The following is a 17,835-nucleotide window of genomic DNA, read 5'->3' on the forward strand; positions in this document are numbered from 1 at the left end:
AATCAATAGGAAAACCCATTCTGGAGAGCTGGTTTCTCCACTCCAATTCTTTTGGGTACATAATAATTATTACAAAAAATATGACTACCTATAAATGATGGTTATAAAAGTGTTGGATAATACATCCATTACCAGTAATTAATTTTTTCTTTTTGCGTACAACGCTACAACAGCAATTACACTAAATTATTTCTCAGAAATTTCTGATTACCTAAGTGGTTGGACACCCGTTTGTCCGTGAGGTCTCAGATTCGATACTCTCGGGCCTAAGATTTACAAACTTTAGGTTTTCTGGGCCTTCGTGGAGCATATACCGGGTGGGGCGGGTCGGGGGAGGGAAACGGGTCTTAGGTCCACGGTAACCAGTTCGGATACCCGTGGCCCGGCCCTTGCTGTTCTAAAAAATATATATATAATTTCTCAGAATTTTTATAAAATAAGTTTGCCAAACAGTATTGTGTTTTATACTTTTATTCACTCCAATTTAATGCACAAAGTGTGATGGAGGAGTAACTTTGCTAGGGTACTACTACTATTTGACACCAGGGGCCTTAAAGAGCTCAGAGACAGAAGTTGAACTGCATATTCATTTAAAGATTGCCTTTGCAATGCGCGTTTATGTTTAAGGTTGTACACAAAATTTACAAGCAACATACTGTTGCATACTACTAGTATATAATTGTATGATGTATACAATTGTTATGTACATAGAGTCACATATATCATCTCCTGCTTAGTCTTATAGCCTTATAACTATATGATGTGGAGTGAGATTCTCTCAAATTAAGCCCTTAACTTGAGTCAAGTTAAGATTTAAAATCAAGGGTTAAGATTTAAAGATGATTATTGAATCTTGGCCATGATCTCTTTAACTTGACCCATCGAGATGTTTTCAACTTGAGGGAATCTCTATTCGTATGATGTATACAATTCACAGGTTGGATTTAAAACTTTAAAATCATACTTACACACATCATTGTTTCAGGAGATATTATTATGTAGTAACTTTATAAATGCATTCTCATTCAACTCAATTTAAAACTTTTTTAGGATAATAGTGACCTTAAAAGCCAAATAGTATGATAATAAGAACAACAATAAAATTCCTATGCTTATAAATACCATTAGTGAAAATGGTTAATATTAACAATTGCTATATTTTATAAATAATAGCTATAGCTAATAACAATTACTATGTTTTTTCTTTCTTTCTTTTTTTTTGTTTTGCCAAGGCTCTGAGTTTCCCAAAACCAAAATCCTAATTGCAAAACTCCCATACCAATGCCCAATAGGAGGAATTGGCTTGGTTAACCATTTGAAGTTACAATATATAAAATTTTTGTTTTCTTATGAGAAAGAAAAAAGTAAAATACAAAGTACTCGTATAATGTATAAACAAGCAGTCATCAATAGTATTAAATGATGCGATATGTGGAAAGTAAAATTGTAGGGGGGTGACCTATAGTCTAGCTATACTTTGAAAAGGACAATGTATAGAGTGCAAGTGTATTATGAGTATAGACCCGGCTAGCTGTATACCAACACCAAATACTCATACGTCATCAACCAGCAAGGTCCAACCGGTAAGTGCATCGGGTATGGGATTTTCGTGGTCAGTGCCAAAATCTCCTTACCGGCGCCGCACCATGGTGACACGTTCGGAATATACATCTTTTTCAATCTTCAGCGTTGAAATTTCCTATTCTTATTTATTTTTAATTTTGTTTGAAACGTTAATTAATGAGAATATATATAAATATCGTGTTTTAAATTCTAATCACGATGGAATTGTAAGTGCCTTTGTTAATTGTTATATACTCATAATAACATGCTTGTTATCAACACCGCTAATTATGAAATCATTAACTATTTTGATAATGAGTTTAAAAAAACTGACTTTTTCTTATATTTATTTTACTCTTCAAAATCTCAAGATCGAACCTTACAAAGATAGTGTTTTTTCTTTTAAGAGGATTTAAATTGTGTCTAAGAGGTTTTTCATAAATCTCATAATTTGTACCGTAAAAAAGTTTTTAAATATGAAAAAAAAAAAAAGAGTACAAGTAGTGTAGAAAAGGGTAGGGGACAAGTGAATAAAATCCACAACAATAAACATAGGCGTAGCTATAGGTGCAGACTGCCTGCAGGGAGGGAGAGAGAGAGAGGGAGAGATAGAGAGAGAGCAAGGCGGCGTGTTGTCTGGTTTGGTTGTTGGATAATTCAGTTTCCCATTTATATCATCATCAATGATCCATATATATCTCTCTCTCTATCTCTTACAGTCTTACCTCATTCTCTTCTTTACTTACATTTTACCACTTCCTTCAATTCCTTTTATAATAACCATTCTAATCAATTTCTACTCTCTGAAATTATACATATATTACAAGTAATTAACTAACAAGCAAACATTATTAGTAATGAAGTTCATGAAACTAGGTTCCAAACCTGATACATTCCGTTCTGATCCTCATTCCAATTCCATCGGGTACTAATACTATATATACACTACTCTTTTACAGTACATATAATTCACCATATTCATATATAATCTTTTACACCTACCTACTTACACATTTGTTATCAAACAAAATAATAACAATAAAAATTGTTGTTTACATTTTAGTCAAAGCAATTATTAATTGTGAAATATACTTTATTTTCAGGTGCGTTTCATCTGATTTGGCGACTGATTTCACAGTCATCGTTGATGACGTCACATTTTATCTTCACAAGGTACGTACATAAAACCATTTTCCATAGATATAATACAGTTGATTGATGTTGTTGTGAAGCTAGCTTATTCAAAATTGTTCTTCTTTATGTTGATGTTATACATATATATATATATATATAACTTTTAGAAGTAATTGCATTTTTGGTCCCTGGGTTTTCAATAAATTCGCAAGAATGGTCCAAACTTAGCATCCGTCGTCCAAATTGTCGATTCCAACAAACTTCCACCCGACCCATCATGTGCCCCTCACGTGAGGGGCAATTAGTTCTAACTTTCAGATAATATTACTAAGTTGTGTTGTTGTTTAGCTCATGCACACATATGGGAGTAGATATCGGTAACATAAAATATATTACGAGTACTTGTAAAGTTTTAATGAATTTACTACAGTTGCCGAATTGCGTATGACATAGTTATACTATATGCTGTAAGCCTTGTACATTGTGGTACAATTATCATATTGTGTGATACCTTTATCATCTCTGTGTGTACGTATATGGATGTCACGTCAGCAAAAATCAAAAGTTTTAATCAATGCTTAACTATCACTTACCTTGATGTATTAATGTTTTAGTTTCCGCTTTTATCGAAAAGCAAGCGTTTGCAAAAGCTGGCATTAACAGCAAGCCAAGACGAGGAGGCTTCAGACACTGTTCACCTCATGGATTTTCCAGGAGGAGCAAAATCGTTCAAGATATGCGCCAAGTTCTGTTATGGAATAACTGTTTCTGTTAGTCCGTACAATGTGGTCGCAGTCCGTTGCGCCGCTGAATATCTTGAAATGACAGAAGATATCGAAAGAGGAAACTTGATATTTAAAATGGATGTGTTTTTTGAGTCCAGCATTTTACGTAGCTGGAAGGACTCTATTATCGTCTTACAGTCGACCTCTAGTTTGCGCCAATGGGCTCAAGATTTGGAGATTACCCCGAGGTGTATCGATTCTATTGCCACCAAAACAGGTGCTGATTTGGGTAGTGTTAACTGGTCTTATACGTATAATCGTAAACTTGATGTGATAAGTAAGGTGGAGAAAATGTCTTCTGTTCCCAAGGATTGGTGGGCTGAAGATCTGTGTGAGCTTGATATCGATGTTTACAAACGCGTAATGTGTGCTGTTATAGCCAAGAAACGAGTGGAAGGTGATGTGATAGGGGAAGCTCTTAGGACGTATTGCTTGAAGTGGTTGCCGGATTGTAATGATCATCGGTTTGAATCTGATGAGGATCAAGTTGAACGGTATAGATTGCTGATTGAATCTATTATTTGTTTGTTGACAGCAGATAAAGGGGTTGATTGTTCCTGTAGTTTTTTGTTGAAACTACTTAAAGTTTCGACAATAGTGGGAGTTGATCGATTGCTACGTGATGGTTTGATTAGAGATGTTAGTTTGAAGCTTGATGAAGCATGTGTTCGTGATTTGTTGATCCCGGCTGATGTCCTTCAAAATACGGTTTATGATGTTGAGCTTGTGCAGTATCTTGTGGATCGGTTTTTTGATCCCAAGAGTGGTGATGATAATGAAAACATGGATGGTTTGGTTTTGGTTAATCCAAGACGATGTGCGATTGTAGGTCATTTGATCGATGGGTATTTAGTTGAAGTTGCTTGTGATCAAAACCTATCAGTATCTACTTTTGTGAGGTTATCACGATCCATTCCTCATACTGGGAGAATGGTACACGATGGGATTTATGGCGCGGTGGATGTTTACTTGAAGGAACACCCGACGTTGAGCAAAGACGAAAAGAAGAAGTTATGTGAGTTGATTGATGTCAAAAAGTTGTCTACAAATGCATGGTCACACGCAGCACAAAACGACAGGCTTCCTTTGCGAATGGTGGTGCAAATCCTGTTTCATGAGCAGGTACGTGCCAATGCTGCTGCTAAACTGCTTGCTGCACGTAACAACCAGGCTAAAGAGGAGGAACAAGACTGGGAAATCAATTTGCCTTTACGTTCTAAATCACTTAGAACACCTTCACGGTTAAAGCTGAAAGACGGGGATGTTGAGAAGCATGCGGGGAATGGAGGCAGTATGAGATTGATGCCGTCTCGTTCAAGGCGGATTCTGGACAGGTTTTGGGTGGTGGGAATGGGACAGCGACATAATGAGAGCAAGAGCACAGAGACGTCTGGTAGCTCACAATCTAAGTCCTCGAGTTCTTCATCAAGAAAACACAGGTATTCTATATCTTAAAAAGGATTGTAGAAATTCTTGACATTTTGTGGAATTTGGCCAATATTCTCATGATGAAAAGGAGCATGTTTAATAGTAGTACCTTGTATTTGGTAGGAACAATAATATGTTTGAAAAACTTATATATCTACTAATTTACATTTAGAAGTGATGATGGGATAATAACATGTGCTCTTTGAATTGAATCTTACTCGTATATATTTACCCTTTGATTTCATATAATGATAGTGTAGTAGTGTAGTTTATTTTCATATTATGATTCACTATCTATTGTCAATGTTAAAAGGCATATTTTTACAATTGATTAACTATGTAAATTACATATGTATAAAAGCATATATTTTCATTACATTAACATGACTTTTGTTTGTGATATGTAAACAACAGTAGTTTCCTCGTCGATTTCCATATATTACATACAAATAATGAGGTGATAAATTTTGACATAAACACAAGAACAAACGAAGAAATTTTACTGATTTGAATTTTTGAGGTATTACTCATTTCAGCAAAGATTATATTAGAAACCAACTTTATAGGTAAAGTTGGGAGGATCTTTAACTTTTGAATTGAAATCAAGAGGTTTGAATCTTGACTTTTGATTTTAATCTAAAGGTTAGGATACTCTCAACTTTACTTATAAACTTTAATTATAAAGTTGTAATAACTTTAGACCCCCCCCCCCCCCCCCCTAATGGGCGTTCTATGTCAAAAACGCCTCCTAGCCTTGCTCCGGAGAGCCGTAGGGGTAAATACATGGATCTTTATATACGTTTTATTTGTTTATTAAAATGATAAGCCCAAAGTCTTTTTTAATGTTGACTATCTTTATTTTACGTTCTACACATAAGTCGTGTTGGTTGGATTTTATTAGAATGAATTTAAGATTTCTTACTTCATCGGGATTTTGTTGACACGCGTTTAGCATTGTTTAAAGATGCTTAGGTACGATATAGAAGTCTAAAACACACCTAAGATGCCCATATGGTATCGTTCAACAAGAACCTTCCTACTCAGCCAGTTCAACAAACATACATGGTTATTAAATGGCATGTCACAAATACCGCATTAGATGAGTAACTATTATGCTTTTGACATACTTTACCATAAAAACAAAACAAAAAAACAAAAACACTGAGGAAGAAAGTGTACTATGATTTGTCAAGGTTTAGAACACCATATAATGCTTGATCTAAGTCCTCCGGTTCTCTGCTAGTAGTAACAGCGAGAACTAGCATCACCAAAGCCCAAAATCAAAAGCAATCTTTTGGACGATATGAAGACCTAAAACCCCATATCATCTTTCCGTAACTTATAAGCCAAAGAACCTTTGGTATAAAACCCCATATAATCAATCTACTAGATACCCTGATAAATATATATATATTACCCACTTCTCAAACATTATAACAAAGCCACTTTTTTTATGATATAACCCTAGCCAGCTCATGGCTAGAAAAGATACATGTATTTATTACATAAAACCTGAATATAGATACTGGTTTTAAGCAATCATAATATCAAACCTCAAATGTGAAAACGTCCGTAAATAGCACAATTACACGCAAAACAGAAACAAGGACATATACCCCGCAACTCAATTATTTTGCAAAGAAAAACTCGACTTGATTTAATAAATATGTCAAGCACGAGCATAGCGTACAGAAATACGCCTCTGAATGGGTCCTCTACAAGAAGGGCAGTCCTTCATTCCTTGCTTTTCATGAAGCTCATTGCACGTTTTACACACGACTTGATGGGCACATGGAAGAAAAACAACCGACATTTCTTCTGACAAACACATAACACACTCTCTTTCCCTCTTCACACCTCCATGGAACTCGTTGACGATTTTGGAGATAACAGGTGTCTGAGATTTGTGTTGGGGATATGAGGTTTTGATGTCAGTTAATTTACTTGCATAACTTCCATCAACGCCTCCCCTTAAAGCGGCTATTTTCAAAGAATCGGTTTTTAGACTCAGCAAGGAGATTTCCTTCTCAAGCTTTTCGATATCTTGTTTGTATTTTTGCAGACTTTTATCTGCTTTTAATCTTGTTAAATCCTGCTTTAATTTAGCTGAAGATTCAGCTTCAAGCCGTTCTCGCCTATATGTATTGGCCTGGTTAACCAATTCTTCTTTATCTTTCTCTTCCTGTTTCCATCGGGTCTGAAATTATAGGCTTCCCGGTCAGATAACATGCAAATCCATGACTAAAAGCCTAAAACTGGACAGATATAATGTAAATCATAAAGTTAAGAAAAGTAAAAGTATTATGGTTTCAGTATGCAATTGAAAAGAATACAAAGGATTGAAGGTGCAGTGATATCTGTTACCTATTTTGCCCATTCTGAAATGTAAAAAGTTGGAGCAAGATACATAACTGATTTCAAAGCAAAACAAGTAGTCTGCTTGCTCCAAATTCTTTCCCAACAATCTTACAAATGAAGGTACTCTATAAACATGGTCTACGTGATATATATCTAAAAGGGATATGTCAACAATCGTTTCCTAAGCAATATATATACTGATTTAAGTTTCATGATAGGATACAAATGATACATAACACTAGACAGACACAGAGTGTACTCTATTTGGATGATGGGAGGTACAATATTCGAATAAAGATACATACACACTATACAAGAAGAGTTTCAACCATGGGCTTATGGAGTAACACGGATTTAACAGATTTCTACAGTATATCTGACTAAAGACGAAAACATAGATGCATTGAGGATAGACTTAACCAACTTAAAATTTTGAGGCCTTAACATCCACAAAATGGTGCCTTGTCAGATCTATTAAAGTAAATTCTTCAGTCCGAACCATCAGATTGACCATAATATGTAGGTATTCTGTATAAAGTATAAACTATAGCTATAATGCTATAGACACAGCATTGGACATCAAATTATGGGGAAAAAAAAATAATACGCATTTAAATCTGTAGCAGGTACTCTAAGCCTAACCATTCTTTTCTTTCTTTATGTAACTTCTTGGAGTGATAAGAAAGAATTTAAACAGATGTTCAAATTCTGAGCAGAATATTCTGATCTACGGGGATGATTATCATATGCAGGCACTAAGTTTAAAAATATGTTCCGAGGGTAAAAGTAACTGTTATCATCACATGACATTTAGATAATGCAACAAACCTCAAGTTGATCTCGCTGTGCTTTAGCTAGTTCCAGGTCTTGTTGCAGCTGTGTAAACTTGCGTTTCTCAGCTATAAGCTCCTCCTGAAACAAGCTTTTTAACTTCTCCCATGACTGAAATTGCATCAGTGTTTTTTTCTCTCTTTTTGACACCTCTTCACAGCTGGCAGCTGACTCAGCAGCCCTTAAACTTGCAGCTTCCATCTCATGCCTCAAATTAACATTCTCCGCCTTCAGCCTACGAACAGCAGAATTAGCTCGGTCTACCTGCCCGCTGGCTTTACACAAAGCATTCTCCATTTCAGAGAGCTTCTTCATGGTATTATCCTCTAATGTTTGTTTTTCCTTTTTGAGCCTTTCGACTTCTTCTTTCTCAAGTCTAAGTGTCTTCAGCTCAGCCTTGTCTTTACCCAATCTTCGAGCCGCTTGCATAACCTTCTGATTAGCCCATTCGGTCCATTCCTGCAACTGGTTCTGCAGCTCTTGCACCCTCGGAACCAGCTTCATAATTGTTTCATCCTTTTTAGCAAGTGACATCCACTGCTTAAAAGACTTGTCATATGGTATGGCTGAAAAGCTAGGATTAGAAGCATCAGAAGTTGAAGTAACGTTGAGTTTTGGGGGGTGTGAAAGAGATAATTCAGTTTCAGCTACAGATAATGCAGAAGGGTTAGCTGAAATATTGGTTTTTGGTATCGTAGAAACACTACTATCATTGGTTCCTGTATTAAATACTGAAGAAGAGGCGAGTCCAATTTGTGTGGAACCATTATTGGTTATATTTTCTTGAGACAAACTAAACCCCATTCCTTTGTTCATTTTCAAAGAGATATTTTTAAGATTGATACCTGTAGATTCTGAGACAGACTTTAGTTTCTTATCCAAAAGTAAACCACCAAAGTTAGTGAGTTTATTTGTTCTAGAAACCCCTTTAGAACCATATGTACGATAGCTTTTCTCCAAATGAACTGACTTTTGTCTCAGTATAGATTCTCTCTTATTAATGCCAGTAATCTTTCTACCACTTACATTCTTTTCTCCATGGTTTTGAGACAAGGGACTGAATGATTTACTTACCGGTTGATGCATAGTATCATGGTTCTCTTTCTCCGATACAAATTTATTTAAAACAAAAGGAGCCTTTGGTTTAGATTGAGGAGCCTCTGCCTTGTTTGGTGTTATAGGCACCGTTACAGGTGCTTCCAAAGGACTATGGGTGCAAAGGGAAGAATGATTTGGTTTACAGGGATTTTGAGGACTTGATGTATTATTTGCTTCCTTCTTTGGCTGCACTTCTGACGATTCGGAAATACAACCATTTGAGGCTGCATCACCGACTAAACTACTCAATGCCTCACTATCCATTGTGCAAGCATGAGAGACATTCATATCTGATACCAACAAGCACCACATTGCATCCCCTGTGCTGAAAAAAGGCCTGACTTCACGAACCACACACACCAGTTCAGCCAATATATACTTCTCCATCTGTTGTAGATCTTCAAAATGATGTTCTTTTAACGAATCAACCTCTTGGCCATTTCTAAGGAAAACCAAAGTGTTGTTAACAATATTCGACACTGCATCTTTACAACCATAACAAAGACCTGACCTCAAAACAGCCTTGGTAGCAACTTCTTTAGTGTAACCAAAAGATACTATTTTCTTGATGGCACTCTTAAAAATTGTATCCAAGTTTGCCAAAACAAGTTCTTCTAGCTGAGACTCTGTAAGATCACTCCAATCTGCATCATGAAACTCATCACTCGCTTCTATTTCCGCTCGATTATGATTCGACGCTACTCCAACCGAACAAGAAAGCCCAAGATCAAGTTCAACAGGATCCGTATTCCCACAGCCAAAACTGCACATGTCACACCCGTTCAGGTGTTCACGCTTAGTCACAAAACTTTCAGCAGAGAACTCATAACCCAGGCACTCATTCGTAATCGTTTGGTTTAAATCCGTCACAGGTGGTGGGTCAGCCCTGAATTTTCTCTTATTCCTACTCCCTTTTTCTTGGACCACCATAACAGATGACAAATGACTCGAACTGCCAGTAACACTACCACTACTACATGGTTTCGCAACAACCGAAGCCATTTTCTCCAATCTGCACAACAAATAAATCCTCAATAAAACATCACAACCGATAATACATTAAATTATATTATCAACATCAATACAAGGCTAAGGGCACCAAAATGTATCCACCTAGTCATGTCCTAGCCCATTGGACGCATCGAACTTCTAATTTCTCACGTTTTATATATCTAACCTCTTATAACTAGTAAATAGGCGACATAGCAAAGTATACTATACGGCTGCCATGTCAACGAAATATATCAGCGGTAAAACTTACGATATAGCAATCAACTAAAAAATCGATACACACAATATAGTGTTTGTAATCGGATACAGATTTCGATGTATAACTAGTTAACACAACAAGTTGAAATCATGCTAGATGTATAAATGCATGCCGATTTTGACTATAAAATCAGCAAATTTGTATTCCTCACAAAAATCTATATCTATATACATATACAAACAGCTGAATAAATCTTCTGCATCATCATCATCATCAAATGAATCGGAAATTAATGAAGCATGATTTGAAATTATAATTATGATTATAGATAGATTAATGAAGATCAAATAAAGATTAAATTAGGATCAAAGGAAAGTGAAAGGTGATTGGTATTATTGAGGGAAGTCGGTTGGAGATCCATAACGACTGTATATATGTTATTATATTGTATATATAAATAGAAATTAAGGAATATAGATACAGAAATTTGTAAGGAGAATGATGACAAGATGTAAATTTGGATACCTTTTTTAATATAAATTTTTAATGATGATGATGATTGATGATGATATGATGATCGGGCAGAGATTGTACCGATTTCAGCTGATCAGATGGTGTATCAATTCTTCTCTTTTTTTGTTTTCTCAGATTCTCTCTCTCTCTCTCTCTAGCCTGCCTTTTGTATGTATTGTATGTATGCTTGGAAATTTCCTAGTTAATTATTTTTGTTTTCTATTTTTTACCTGAAAAAAACGCTTACCACTATTTTGCTGCTGGTGCTTCTTCTTCTTTACCAAACTTTATTTTATCTTTATTATCAATTATCAATATCAATCTAATCTAGATATAGTAATACTCCTATTTGGTAATTTTACAATTACTTAATACTATTTCAACTTAAATTTAAATTAAAGATTTGTCAACTTTTTTCTTTTTTAGTAGACGGAACAAACTGTGACCAACTCGGTACCTCATAAACACTCACAGTCGGCCTAACTATAGAGGAGGGTCAGGCATGGGCTTTAGGCCCCCAAAATCCAAAGGCCCCAATTTTTGTAAGAGCTTTTATATACCCCTAAAATATAAGCAGCTAAATTTCAAACAAAAAAAATTAAAATTAGAAGCAGCGGCCAGCGAGTAAAAAAAAAAAAGAGAAAAAGAAAACAATCGCCTCAAAAAAAGGATACCCATGAAGCCCAAATGCAACTTCTTGTCGAAATCTCCATTTTCTTGAAAATTGAAAAGCCTGCTCCCGCAATTATAATAACAACGTTCAAGACTCTTAATTATAATGACAATAATAGGTAAGTTTATTCCCTATTGTTTGATTGTTTCCATTCTCCAAAGATTATACACCGATTGTCTCAACTTCTTATGCTTAAAACTAGCAATTAAAAACAAGGGATTTAATTCTAAATAATGCTAAAGGCTTAGTAGAGAATGAATTTGAGAACTTTGAATTTCTTTTAGGATTGGTTATTTGGTATAATGTTTTGTTTGCTATTAATTCAGTTAGTAAATTTAGCTTTAGATTTGGATGTAGACCTAAGTTAATCTTGATTTGTTCCTCTTATATGAAATAACAAATTTGCTATAAAATTACTAGCAAGACTGTAGGAAAGCAGCATCAACATAACAACACCTAGCAAGCCTTCAGCAGTCCAACAGCCCAGCAACCCAGTTACAGCAGTCCAGCTAGCAGCGGGTACCTTTTTTTTCCGTTTAAAATAGTTTGTATGCTAAGAAACCGGGCCTCCAAAATTGATCTCGTTTAAGTCCTCTAAAATGCTTAAGCCGGCACTGCAAACAATGAACCCATAAGGGAAATAAACAAGACAATAGGGAAAAAAAATGTGATCATTTCACGTATTCTATCTCTCATTTCTTTCTTTATCTCTTTTAATTTTTTAAAACTGAAAAAAATATGAAAGATGAGTGATGCGCGACGAACATTTCTCATAATAATTTTAGAAAGTAATTTGCTAGGTAACAAACAAATTTCAAATGTGGAAACTATTTATTATTACAACAATTAAACATATTTAATTATGCAATTTGTGTCATTTGATCGAAGATTTATATCCCTTTTGATTGCCTTCAATTAAACATATTTAATTATGCAATTTGTGTCATTTGATTGAAGATTTGTAACCCTTTTAATTGCCTTTACATATATTTTCGGTACTTTTATATTTGCATAAATATTTTGTTAGTAGTTACATTGAAGAATGAAGTCGAGAGAAAGGCTACGGATAAACGGAAGAACAAGATTTGATGAAGAAATGAGCTAAAAACTAATGATGGCGTTTCGATAACATAAGCGATGGCGAAATGATTCATTGGACGATTTCCATAAATAAAGGCTAAAGAAATGACAATAGAAAATCAACAGTGTATAAAGGATGAACCGATAAGGAATTGAATCAATAATCGAAGCTTATAAAAGGAAATTAGTTCGATACTTAGAGGTTATTTACATTTTAAAATTATGGTTACATAACTTCTCTCAAAAGACTCACAAGTAGTACTTGAATAACATGATAACTCGGTTACAAAATCCCTGTTTAACTATTTGTCAAAAGATTAAAGTGATATACTAGTATAAAAATTGCGGGATGGAAATATAAGGTTGTATCTAATCTTAGGTGTGAAACACTCACATATTGTTTTTTTAATCCATAAAAATCATGGGGGTCTATGCATTTATTAATTAAATAAGAAATAATAAAATATTAGTATGTGAGGGGTTCCACGCCTAAACTTAGGTGCCGGACAACATCATATTCCCATTTCTCATAAAAATTACCGAATTCATTACACTATGTTCAATCCTTGATTTACCTCAAACTGTATTAAACACTATAAGATCCACTGCCAGTATGTTAATATGTTGACGGATGTTTTTTCTTTTTTCGAACATTTAATCGGAATACGACATCTGAGAAAGCTCACTGTATAATGGTGAAGCCTTGTACATACCCTAGACAACGAGATATTGACCATTAGCCGTTACAAGTATTCCAGAGAGAAAAACCCTAAGGTTTTGTCATCCGTAAAGATCGAACTCAAAACCTTAGGTAAAACCGAAAGTGTTTCTTACCAGCTGGGCTGACCTTCATTGGCTTGGTGACACATTGTTTGAACATACGAAAAGCCAAACAATTAATGGCATAATAATATAGCATCTGCATTTTCCATGTGATTTGGCATGGATAAGAAATAAAATTACTTATAGCGAAATAATTAAGGTCATTACATGTATTATACAATTAACATAAAGCACCAGTTTTGTAGTAACAAGTTAACAACACGTCAACACCTTAAATTATAATTATAAGATATATTGTAATTGTAACTACAGTACTTATTTATATCTTTGGTAACAGTGATGATCAGCATTGACCAACTTAGCCACCAGGGTCAGAAATCATTAGTGCACAAACTCTAATTCGATAAACGTCTCTGGAAAATTGGTGTGATCTACTGTTCTATAATAACTAATTACAGGGTTTCAAACCTTGTACCACCATAAACAAATTAATCATACTGTTATGTAAGACATCGAGAAGCTCTATCCCTAGTGATAATTTGTATGCAACGAAAAACTCAATATCCTAATGCAATCTAAACTGACAACATAGTTACTCCAATACCTTGAATCCGACTTTTCATAGACATTCAGTAAATTGTATGAAGGTTTCAAGTTTTAATCATGTTATGGGATTATTCGTTATTGAATTTCCACAAATTCAAGTTAAATTATCAGTAACAGAACCAAGAAAAAACATTTTAAAGCATACTCACTTGCTACAGATTTGTTTCTTTTCCACTTGCAAGGCACATGTTACAGGCAACCCAAGCCATAAAGACAAGGCGACAATTTTAAGCACATTGCTTGCTTCGAGAAGCAAATCAAATCAGTAGAGCATCAATGTTCCTTTTACCATTTGGACCTTTCGTGTACCACGATGACACATAGTCACCATATAAACTTTCACGATAGCGGGGAGGTTTGAATGCTGATGATACTGACATAGTCTTGTCAGGGTCATGGAATGTAGCAACTGAAAGCCTTGCTTTATTAGCATTCGTTATGGCCCGATGCTGAGAACTCTTATATATTCCATTTGTAATAATCTGCATTCAGAAACCAAGGCAAATAATATAGATCCACTTTACATTGTAGTCTGTAAAAGGAATACCATAACATAGGTTAAATAAGGTATCTTGCCATCAACTTAACTTTAGTTGAACTCATTTGACCAGAGATATCAGTATAATTACTAGCTGAACATAAGTAATACCTCTGTTTGGTCACCCAAAATCACTAAGATGGCCTGAGATAGAGGTTCTACAGTAACCCATTCACCATCCTTGGAAACTTGAAGACCAGCAACATTGTCTTGAATTAGAAGGGTAATGAAGCCCATGTCGGAGTGAGATTGCAAGCCAAGGGTAAGCTCGGGCTGTGGACATTTTGGGTAATAGCTGATGGTGATATTCTGGTATAATTCCCCCATTGCATCTTCAATAAACGAAAACGACAACCCTAAGCTCGTAGATATTAATCCCAAAACCTTCTGAGCAAGTAGCTTCATTTGATCACTGTAATCCGCAACAACTTCCCTGGTAATTCAATTCACCCTCAGTCATGTAGTAAAGACTCATAGCAAATACAACAAGGTCAGATATCAAAACACAAAGATTAATGCACAACCTATAAGCTAACTATGATCCAATTTATAAGGTTAAAATAAAACAAAATAATGTCCGGATGTCATTCTGGCAGTGAGTTGCACATGAATCTAACAAATTTTCACTTTTCCCCCATCCTAAATGACTTGCCAGCACAATTATATATTTGTACCTAACATCGTTACATTAAACGAAATAAAAGTATATCACATACCAGTTCATTTTAGGGGAAAGTGGATAAAAAGATGCAAAATTTTCACATTTTCAGTAAATTTCATTGACCCCAGAAGGACTTTGACTTGTTGAGCAGCTAGCCAGTCATGACCACCAGTCCATTATACAATGCCACATTCTGGAGAATATATTGCGTATAAGTAACATCAAACCCTAATCGATCATTATTTCTAAAGCATAGAAACATCTTGAGTAAAAATAATAATAATTAGGAGTTGAAAGCGGTGGTGGCCGCCTGGCCGGGTTATTTTATACCACTATTATATAAAGCAACACCCCCCTCCTCTGTCTTTCTTCCGGATTTAAAGATTAAGTAACACGTTATCTATATCTATACCATATTATAAAGCAAATCTACTTTTCAACTTTCAATTTTTCAACATTCAACAATGTACACCATATCAATATTTATAACCTACACTATACTCGCCGCCACCACCACCACCAATCGCCACCGCCACCGCTGTTGTTGTCATTACACTGCTGCATCACGCGGACATATAATCACCACCACCATATCCGTCAACACCGCCACCTCCACCGCTGCATCGCGCGGGTACTCAACAGAAAAAAGGTAACATATCGTCCCTCTTTTACACCACTACTAACTTCCAACCAGCAGCAGCAGCAGGCTAGAGCCGCCACCCCAGCTACCCTTGCCGGGTTTCTAAACAAAAAACGAAACTTTTTTAACTACCAAACCAATCCCCGAGTCACTTGCAAATGCACCTTGGTTTACACTTTACAGTATTACTATCACCCACATTAGCTAATCAACCATATATACACACTAGCATATAATTCGCAGAAACAAAACCATTCATTATATAAAAAGTATGTTACTTTTGATGCAGTCAACAAGTATTTCGGAACGAAACAATATGAACATAAAAAAAGCCCTAAGTAGAATATTTACAAAGACACATATTATAACCTGTAATTCTGCGGAAAATGAGGCCAACGAGAAGGATTCCGTCTCGAGAGAGGAAAAGTATGATGATCAAAATAATCTCTCCAATCCAAAACGGTGTCGTTTGACTCCACCAACATCCTGCTTCCATAACCTTCAGAAGCAGGCGAACTCGAATCACAGCCATACCTTAGCTTTTCCTCCATGGATAAATCCTCGAAAAACGACGAACCGGCTTTTCTGATTCCATCAAGTAAGGTGATGGGGACACCGTGGTTGATCACGTGAAATGCACCCCATTCTGTACAGGCTTCACTGATTTCTTTGTGTAAGATGTTCATATCGCTGTTTATATCTATAGTTGGGATTGTGTGATCGGTGGTGATGGTACGGTGGGTGGGTCGGTTTTCGGGTGGTTGAATGTATTGGTGGGGTAATTCGGATTTTTGGGAAATTGATTGGACACGCATTGGCATTGGTGTTACTTCCATTTTGATTCTCAAATAATTGCGGTGGATCGGATTCCTTTTATTTTTGTTTCCCGGTTAGGTTTTTTTGCAAAATTGGGATAATTGCAAAATGTTGCCACTGTTGTCCAGATATTTTCGGTAGATATGATTGAGATTCTACTACGCCAATAGTCAAACCTCAATGGACAAACCTATATGGGTCATCCCTAACTATGACACGGTACGAGATAACAAGCTTTCCGGTTTTCTCCCTCGGGATATTTATAGGGAATGACTATTCACACCAATTTTTTTCACTATAAATACCAATATTTTAATATAAATCTTAATATTAAAGTAATCGTGATGTTTTTCTTTTTTTATATTATTTTTCTTTTAACTTTTGTTATAAAAAAGTAATAATCATGATATACTAATCATGATGTCTTATTATTTTTTTATTTTTAGTTTACTTTTTTATTTGATTTTTTATATGATAATTATGTTGAAAGACTAAAAATATAATAAAATCATACATTTTACTTTTTATTGCAATTGAAAGACTAAAAATATAATAAAATCATTAACATGCACCTTATATAATTATACATAATAGTAGAAGATATAAATAATACTCATAGATAATAAAATATTTTAATCATTTTCTTAATCAATATTAATACAAGTTCTCACACCTACTGAATTACGTCTAAGAAATTTAATCTGGTTGTACACATTTTGTCTATGCAAAAAAGGATTTTCCCATGCCCGATCAAATGCGTGACTAGACCATTGTGGATGCGTAGGAGGTACCGGAAAATCTCTTTGTAACACCAGTCTCACGAAATGATTACCATTGAAGCGTCCAATTACACAAATATCAAGTGGTTGTGAACTTGGTGGGCTAGTAAAAAGCGGGAAGCACGTTGTATCTCCTTCTTTGCTTAAAAAAACAACCACCACATTATACCTTGAAGCAATGAGTAGCCCAGTGTCAATAACTATGTATATACCTCGTTGGTGAAAAATTCTGGTGTAGTCATAAAAAATTTATTGTCTTCCATTGGATGATTTTCGTAGAATTCTGACTGTTTCTACTGATAAAAAAACCATATCAAAAATTTAAAATATGTTGTTAAT

The 17,835-nt window shown here is 35.2% G+C and overlaps 3 protein-coding genes across 4 annotated transcripts; 1 reads left to right on the forward strand and 2 right to left on the reverse strand.

The window, feature by feature from the left end:
* Positions 1–2,420: 2,420 nt before the first annotated feature.
* On the forward strand, positions 2,421–5,081 carry LOC122609735 (BTB/POZ domain-containing protein NPY1-like). Its single transcript, XM_043782682.1, has 3 exons — positions 2,421–2,488; positions 2,667–2,736; positions 3,312–5,081. Exons 1-3 carry the CDS (start codon positions 2,421–2,423, stop codon positions 4,935–4,937), a joined length of 1,764 nt encoding a protein of 587 aa, XP_043638617.1. The 3' UTR covers positions 4,938–5,081.
* A 1,263-nt stretch (positions 5,082–6,344) lies between these two features.
* LOC122578376 (putative E3 ubiquitin-protein ligase RF298) lies at positions 6,345–11,088 on the reverse strand. 2 transcript variants are annotated; one of them, XM_043750325.1, is made up of 3 exons: positions 11,002–11,088; positions 8,097–10,209; positions 6,345–7,107 (listed from the first exon to the last, which is right to left on the reverse strand). In XM_043750325.1, the coding sequence occupies exons 2-3, from the start codon at positions 10,197–10,199 to the stop codon at positions 6,580–6,582; spliced, it is 2,631 nt and encodes an 876-aa protein (XP_043606260.1). In that variant the 5' UTR covers positions 10,200–10,209; positions 11,002–11,088; the 3' UTR covers positions 6,345–6,579. The 2 variants fall into 2 exon arrangements, with proteins under 2 accessions (XP_043606260.1, XP_043606259.1); XM_043750324.1 differs by lacking the exon at positions 11,002–11,088 and adding an exon at positions 10,311–10,333.
* Positions 11,089–14,093: 3,005 nt separating this feature from the next.
* LOC122578453 (jasmonate-induced oxygenase 4) lies at positions 14,094–16,904 on the reverse strand. Its single transcript, XM_043750424.1, has 3 exons — positions 16,271–16,904; positions 14,712–15,033; positions 14,094–14,544 (listed from the first exon to the last, which is right to left on the reverse strand). Exons 1-3 carry the CDS (start codon positions 16,735–16,737, stop codon positions 14,320–14,322), a joined length of 1,014 nt encoding a protein of 337 aa, XP_043606359.1. The 5' UTR covers positions 16,738–16,904; the 3' UTR covers positions 14,094–14,319.
* Between the last annotated feature and the right edge of the window lie 931 nt (positions 16,905–17,835).

Source organism: Erigeron canadensis, chromosome 8 (genome assembly GCF_010389155.1).
Source record: "Erigeron canadensis isolate Cc75 chromosome 8, C_canadensis_v1, whole genome shotgun sequence".
Classification (NCBI taxonomy): domain Eukaryota; kingdom Viridiplantae; phylum Streptophyta; class Magnoliopsida; order Asterales; family Asteraceae; genus Erigeron; species Erigeron canadensis.